An 8,646-nucleotide genomic window follows, 5' to 3' on the forward strand; every position below is an offset into this window, starting at 1 on the left:
ATGTGGCACCAAACACCCTGAAATATGGAAAACATTTTCCGAAAATTATTTTACAGCGAAACAAATGGAGCATAATTTTTTTTTTTTTTTTTTTATAAGTTTAAGATTTGAAAAGCCAAGTGTAAGATCCGCACTCTCTTGGTTATTGTCAGTCATTGGTGAAAAGATTTAGAGGTCTCATTATTCCTGAGATCAGTTCTATTCTTGAAGGAAGAAGAATTACAATGTTTTTTTTTTAACAAAGCTAGGAATGGTGGTTGTTCTTCATGTAAGTGTTATTTATTTTGCAAGTTTAATTTTTAAATAGCAATTGTTCTTTACATGTTCTTCTTAAAGTGGATCTTGGGTTGGGAATTTATTTTTTGCACTGCAAAAACTTTTGCAATCCTATTTCCAACAATAATGTTGGAACATTTTGTTTATGCTTGCATATCTAGTAATTGGGTGATTTTGTGGATGAATATCTAAGGATTGTAGAAACCACAAAAACGAAGTGTCCAAAACTATCTGTTAAAGGGTGGTTTCTATTTTCTCCGATGAGCACTTGAAGACACCAATTAACAAACCACGAAATTGGGAGATTGCTAGCAATTTGCAAAAGTCATGGTTTTCAATGGAGGTTGGTGTGCATTGATTGCATGCATTAAAGATGGAAGAACCACTGAACGGCATGGAAACATATGTATTTTGGTCGTAAGTGTCAACCAACTGTTATTTTGGAAACAATTGCATTATATGATCGTTGGATATGACACGTATTGTTTGGGTTACGTGGGTCTCATAATGACATTAATATGCTGGAAAAATCATGTAAGAGTTATTTTCAATTATATGAACATAATTAACTTATGTTATGAATAACATAGTGAATACACACATTTCAAATCAATCGTTTCTAAAAATATTAGGGCTCATGATATATGTTCCATAGAAATCATGTACGTCAAATATGCACAATTTATATGCTTGAAAATATTCATGATCAACTAATAAGTTGTTTTGGCATTCTTATAGGAGATTATTTACCCAGAACGCTAATATCCAAGTTTGGACAGTCTGAAAAGTCAAGCTCCTTGTTTTGCACATTTCATACTCTATTTTTAGTCAATCTTCTAAACCACAAATAAGCCCTAGTTTCACTTGAAAACCTTAATCCCATTTTATGGTCTTATGAATTGATCACTACAAGGAATTGATCTATTGGTTATCGGCAACGATCGACCAAGAACACTAATCGATGAGTGACTACACATAATCCATTTTGGTTCATTTTCTAGTCCAATTTTATAAGTTTAACAAAATCGACTTGTTCCTAGTGTGTCCTAAGGTCCTAAAGGCACTTTAAAAATCCTCGCTTTAACACAAAACCCATAAAACCATCACCTTTTCTACCCATTTATGTGCTGAAGAAACATTAACCCACAAAATATGTTTTGTGTGTGGGGTATAACATTGTTCTAGACCTAATCATAAATTATCTAGTCATGAAATTTCGCATGGTACAAAAAGCACCACATTTCTCCATAAAATACTCATTTCCTAATTTGATATACATTTTTAATATGCTAGACAACATTTAATCGAAATGTAAACTCAACAAACATGAAAAAAGAGGCTAGGGCTTCAGATTATATCTCTTGATGGTGTGGATTCTTCATTATTTTTGCATGCTAGTTTGACACCGATCGATCATTGTTTGGACCAATCAATCGGTGACTATGCATAAGGCATCAATTGATTACTACCCATCACCCTTCGGGTAGTGATCAATCACATTTTATATTTTGGCTATTTATTAATACATTTTATTATTAAAATCATCTTTGTCTATTTTAGAGTTTTCAGTTGTTTATTGCATCCCATTTTTAGGGCACTAGTTTTCTTTAATTAAGAATATTCTTGAATTACAAATTTTTCCATAAACTCGTATTTTCCTTTGATTATTAAAGTCGTGTGTGAATTTGAAAAAAAAAAAAAGAAAAAAAGAAAAAGTCGTGTGTGTTTAATTATTAGGTGTTTTTTTTAGGGTATTCTAAATCATTTTTGATTTGTTTTATTAATTCTGAATCTTTTTTAGTCCAGATAAATTCTAGTTCAATTGTTGATTTAGACCTCAAACAAGAGACTAAAGAAACTTTAAATGAATTAATTTTTGAAAAGCTACGTATGATTTAATTTTTTTTTTTTTTTTTTTTGAAAAGGTAAGTATCATTTAATTTTTTTTTTTTTGAAAAGCTAAGTATGATTTAATTAACCTAAGATGTAGGACTTATATTTATGATTAGCTTATCTTGAGACTTAATCATGATTAGCCAAACTCTATTAGACTTATGATTAGCTTATATTTATGATTAGCTTATCTTATAGACTTATAGACTTATAGACTTATATTTATGATTAGCTTATCTTGAGACTTAAATATAAGATTTAAGACTTATATTTATGATTAGCCAAACTCTATAATGGAAAGGGTGACGTACTTGTTGGTTGTTTGGTTATATATATATAGACAAAAATTTTCTCCAAACCAGTTTAAAGGAAATATTATATAACTCATTTAAAATAGTGTCAAGTGTCTATCAACATTTAAAATGCATATTAAATTCTTAACTCATTAATAACAATTTACTAACTTAGACTAAATTTAATGTGTCTTTTAAATATTGATAGACACTTGACACTAGTTTAAATGAGTTGGAGAATATTTCTACCAAAGAGGGATAATAGCAGCACATTAGTTAATTGCCAATTAATTTAAACTTGAGGTCATCGTGAGGCCATTAAAAGTTCATGGCGGCCACCATTGGACCAACAGAAGTTCCTGGCGACTACCACAAAGTCTACAGACATATCTACTAGCCATCATATGAGGTCACCAGAAGTTCATGACAGCCACAATAGAGTTGATAAAAGTTTCTAGGGCTAGTACGGTTGGGTCACCAAACATGCATTATAATTATTTTTTAAGAACTGTTTTTTGTTTTTTTGTTTTTTTTTTAAAATGCCTTTTGTGTTTTAAGAAAAAAAGTTTATAATTTGTTTTAAAAAGTGTGTTAATAGTGGGAGCCCCGTTTAGTGCATCAATTTGAATTGAATATATCGGATGAGGTGTCATATGTACGAACCGAGCCTGTGATTGGCCAAACCCACGTGATCAAGATTCTACATATTAAAGGAGATAATGGTGTTTCCTTAAATACCAGTAGAAACCTAGGATGACCAAAACGTTAGCACTGGGACAACATTAAAAAATAGCACGATGTCCCAGTAGAAACCTAGGATTACCGAAACCAAAGCACAAGGGATAACATAAAAAATAGCACGCCTTCCTTCCCAGAAATTAAGAGCTTAGCGAAGTCAAGTGTGAATTAGTATATGACCAATTTTATTCTCAAAAGCATATGTGAGGTGGAAAGCTCCTTCTATGGACACGTACAAATGTAATTGGGATGTGGCTGTGAAATCGGATGTGAGGGGGGTGGGAGTTGGTATCATAATCAGGGATTATATGGGGAATGTATGTGCAGCATCTTGCCTGTGTCTAGAGGGCAGTCCAGACCCTACCGTAGCAGAAGCGATGGGAGCCAGGTGTGCATTGGAATTTGGTAGAGATCTAGGCTTCCAAAATATTATATTGGAAGGGGATTCAAAAACAGTGATCCAAGCTATTGTTGGGAGAGATCATTGGTGCAAATTCGGTCAAGTGATTGAAGATATCCATGTTATAATGGCAGGATTTAGGAGCTGGAGGGCGGAGCATGTTAAAAGAGAAGCAAATGAAGCAGCTCATGGCTTGGCGCGGGCAGCAGGGATTACAGGGGTTTCTAGAATCTGGATGGAAGAAGTCCCTGATATTGTTCAACATATTGTTCTCTTAGAGCAATCGTCTCTTGGAGTTTTAGAGCCTCGTGCTCTTGATATTTAGAGTTTTGACTCTAGATGTTTTGTACTATTTTCAGAATTTTTGAATGAGATCAGATTTTATTAAAAAAAATAAAAAAATAAAAAATAAAAATTTTATTCTCAGAATTTATAATGGTTTCATATAACGGTGTATATAGGCTTAATATATATATATATATATATATATATATATATATATATATATATATATATATAAATTTAAATAATGTAAAATCATTTAGATTATTAAATGTAGGGGTAAAAGTGCGGATGGTTAATAACCGCCCGCTGTGACGACCCGCTTGATAAAAGCATGATTAAATTTTTTTTTTTTTTTTTTTTTAAACATTACCCACAACAAAACGGATTGTCACAGTGGCATGGCGATACCGCAGTATGCCACGAACCCATGCATTAACCTGATTGACAATATCATAAGTCTCACAGAGCTATATGCATCATCAATGATTAATCAGAGTTTATATCTTTGCAGCGGAATATAAATAACATAGACATAACTTAAGACATTTGAGCTGACCATACATCTATGTGAATAATGTTTTACATACAAAAGAATGGCTATACAAAAGTGTCACATACGACACGAGCCATATACAAAATGATAGTATCTAAGCATATACATGAATGCTCTACAAAAGAGGGCTATCAACTAGTCCAACAAAATAAACACCCAATGTGTCAAGGCCTCAGGCACCGTGGTAACCCAGATACATAGCCACTGAATCATCATCTAGGGTCCCTGTACCTGCATCAACAACATCGTCTGCATCATGGGAATCGCCACCACCCATGATGCAGGCGGATTTCATGAGCCCGCCGTCTCCATAAAATAGAGACGCTCAGCAGTATGGAACTCACTAGGCTTACAAAAAGAATCATCATTTGAAAACATACTAGATTAGTTGTGAAAATATACGTAAGCCCGATCTTCCGCTCTCGGAACATGCGCATACTAACCCATCTAACTTTATACATACTTACATATTATATAGTTTAACAATAAAACATATGGAAAGTCACCATGCATCGTCTATCCATAACGATATACATACGCACGGTTCCATCTCCCGTCTCGTATGCATACCGATACGTCTAGCATACAAATCATCATATACAACAATGCAAGCATTATATATCATCATCATCATCATAACATTCATATGCCATGCAAGCTCATGCTCATCATTGTCATTCTTGTTTCATGTTTCTCTGTGTACCATTTGTCCCTGTCCTTACTCTGTTTGCCTCTACTTGTGCCATCTACAGAATAAGGCCAATCCTTGTTTTGCTTGCCCCTACTTGTGCCATCTACAAAACAAGGACCGTTCTTACTTTGCTTGCCGCTACTTGTGCCATCTACAAAGTAAGACCAGTTACCTTTCCTTTAACATCATTTGTCTCTATCCTTACTCTGCTTGCCCCTACTTGTGCCATCTACAAATTAAGGCCCATCCTTGTTTTGCTTGCCCCTACTTGTGCCATCTACAAAACAAGGACCGTTCTTACTTTGCTTGCCGCTACTTGGGCCATCTACAAAGTAAGACCAGTTATCTCTCCTTTAACATCGTTTGTCCCTACCTTACTTTGCTTGCCGCTACTTGGGCCATCTACAAAGTAAGGCCGGTTACCTTTTCTTTAATATCATTTGTCCCTAACCTTACTTTGCTTGCCGCTACTTGGGCCATCTACAAAGTAAGGCCGGTTACCTTTTCTTTAACATCATTTGACCCTAACCTTACTTTGCTTGCCGCTACTTGGGCCATCTACAAAGTAAGGCCGGTTACCTTTTCTTTAACATCATTTGACCCTAACCTTACTTTGCTTGCCGCTACTTGTGCCATCTACAAAGTAAGGCCGGGTTACCATGCCTTTATCATCATTTTATGCAATCATATGCTATGCATGCTCATGCTTATGCTTATGCTCATCATCTTGTGCCATTTTCATCATGAGGCCAACCCTGCGGTAGGAGACTTGTCATCACTACTGGTCGCCGTCATGTTGTTTTCCGTTATACATGAGGCCAGCTCTACAGTAGTGAGACAATGCTCAATCACCACCGGAGTTGAACCCCGTTTCCGTTATGCATGGGCCAGCTCTACGGTAGGAGACTTGTCATTGCTACCGAAGTTGAACCCCGTTTTCATATCAATGCTTATGCCATGTTCATGCTCATGTTAACAACCTTGAACTCATATTCTATCATAATTCATATCATGGAAATCATAGAATCATGTCATAAATCATACAAATCATCGAAATACTCATGACAACATAATCATCACATTATCTTGCAAATCCATAAAAGCTCATAGAAACATTTCATCAAACATTCAACCAACACATCTCATAGAACATCATCAATAATCATAGTATCTCAAAACATCATAAATCAATCGTTTAACCAAAACATCTTTTATACTTTAAAAATAGTACCCTTTTTGCCCAGTAAGTAAAATACTTACCTTGATCCGCTTGGGTTCTCTTAGCAACCTTGACCCACTTGCGATTACCTATATATTTACATGATAAACACATAGTTAAACTCTATTATAGGCTCTAACAATACAAACTTCACCAAGATACTTGCATCCCACAAGCATCTCTCACTACATCGCTTACTCTCCTAGACGTTAACTCAGCACCAATGACCCTCCAAATAAGCCAACACAACTAAGGCCTTATTCTAATTAATTGTTTTACACTAAGACATGCAAGGTTACCATATTCTTACACCATGTATTAACTTGATTACTAAATACACATTTAATGAATTCCATCTTTACATAAGCAATTTATTACTTATATAATTTAAATGCATATTAAGTTAATCCAATTTCAATACTCATAAACACTTACGATAATCACCATGATCATAATATGATATTAGAACCTAAACCCATATTCATCAATTTCTATTAAACCCATGAAAGCCTAGGGTTAATTAACACTTTAAATGTAATTAACCCATTCAAACAACATTCCTAGTGTTCACATACCAAAAGCCCCAATTTAATACAAACTATACAAAATTAGGGTTTATGCCCATACTTTACCAATAGGTAAAATTAAAGTTTCAACCCATAAATTAAATAACCCAAAACTTGAATAATGCATAGCAATCCACTACACATACAAGCCCCACATTAATTTTATGAATTAGGTTTTCTTATCAAATTTCTCCAATTTTTGAGCCTAATTAAAAATCCTCCAAATCATTGTGATTTCAAGCTTGGAATCCAATGGGTAGAACAAAACCTTAAAGAGAAACTAAAGATTTTAACAATATAACAAAATCCCCAAAATTCCTCTCAAGAACCCTAATTTTCGGACCCAAATCAAAGCCTCACAAATCTACACAATTTCTAGCTTCTAATCTCATGGGTAACACGAAAATTACAAGGAAAGACTAAAGATTTTACCTCTCAAGCACCCCTAGCCGGAACCCCCTTCAAATTTCGTCACTTTCCTTTTCTTTTCTTTTTCTTCTTTCTTCTTCTCCTTCTTCTTTCTCTTTCTTTCTCCCAGCCAGCAGTACCCCTCTCTCTCTTTCTCTCAATCTGCACCCCTTTCTCTCCCAATCTAGGCCATGTGTGTGGGTTTGTGGAAGGAGAAAGAGTGAGGGAAAATGGGAAAAAGGGCTGCTGTGTGTGTGTGCGTGAATGAAGGGTGAGGGAGAAAGAAAGAAAGGAGGAAAGAAGGAAAAAATGGGGGGAAAAGTGGCTGCTGCAGGGGGCCCACCAAAAAACTTATATAATTATTATTTTTTGCATTTTTCTTTTAAAACCAAGGAGATAAGGTATCTCGAATGGCCAATAAAAATTTGACATGTGGCATAGGATAAGATTCTATTTCTATTATTCTAAATCATCTCATGTTTTATCTCATTAATTAATTTAGATTACTATGAAATTATTAATAACAAACTTAATAATTATCTTGGGCGTTACACCCGCTAACCGCACTAATCGATAACCGCTTTTGAAAGGGTTAACAAAAACCGCTAACCACTTAGGCGGTTACAGTTTGCGATTTTAGGTTTTTTAAAATCGTTAACCGCTAACTGCCAATATATATATATATATATATATATATATATATATATATATATATATATATATATTGGCGGTTAGCGGTTAACGATTTTAAAAAACCTAAAATTGCGGTTAGCGATATGCATGTATATATATAAATCTAAAAACAATGTCGTATGTAGTATGATATTATCGTATTACCATAGAAACGATATTATTTTAGTTTTATTTAAAATATATATATATATATATATATATATATATATATATATATATATATATATATATATTTCTTTTAAAAATGGGTTAGTGGTTATTAGAATTACTAACCGCTAACAGCTGGTTAACCGCCTAGGTGGTTCCAATAACCACCTAGGCAGTTACGGTTAGCCAATAACCTTTAACCGTACGTAACCGACTTTTCACCCCTAATTAAATGTATTAACTTTAAATTTTGACATTGAAATACATGTTATTTATTTTGGCCCTTCTCCGTTCAATTCTTGGCTCTCTCTCCTCTGATAAAAATAGAAATTTTGGGAGGAAATGGCTTGATCTTTTTTATAGGATCTCAGAGCTAGTCAGAGGCATCACAAACAATTGAAGTTGAATCCCTATGCCTACTCTTCATGGACAGGGACAGCTGGTTTTTTGTGTTTTTTTTTTTTGGGAGATAGACAGCGACAAC

The 8,646-nt window shown here is 34.3% G+C and overlaps 1 protein-coding gene and 1 long non-coding RNA gene across 2 annotated transcripts; one reads left to right on the forward strand and one right to left on the reverse strand.

Moving 5' to 3' along the window:
* The first annotated feature begins 3,424 nt into the window (after positions 1 to 3,424).
* Positions 3,425 to 3,925, forward strand: LOC148586199 (uncharacterized). The gene has a single exon (XM_088515502.1). The coding sequence runs from the start codon at positions 3,425 to 3,427 to the stop codon at positions 3,923 to 3,925; it is 501 nt and encodes a 166-aa protein (XP_088371628.1).
* A 561-nt stretch (positions 3,926 to 4,486) lies between these two features.
* Positions 4,487 to 7,647, reverse strand: LOC148586200 (uncharacterized). Its single transcript, XR_015912018.1, has 3 exons — positions 7,347 to 7,647; positions 6,390 to 6,437; positions 4,487 to 4,687 (listed from the first exon to the last, which is right to left on the reverse strand). It is a non-coding gene; the product is annotated as an uncharacterized LOC148586200 (long non-coding RNA).
* Positions 7,648 to 8,646: the final 999 nt, after the last annotated feature.

This window comes from Corylus avellana, chromosome 4, assembly GCF_965113065.1.
Source record: "Corylus avellana chromosome 4, dhCorAvel1.hap1.2, whole genome shotgun sequence".
Classification (NCBI taxonomy): Eukaryota; Viridiplantae; Streptophyta; class Magnoliopsida; order Fagales; family Betulaceae; genus Corylus; species Corylus avellana.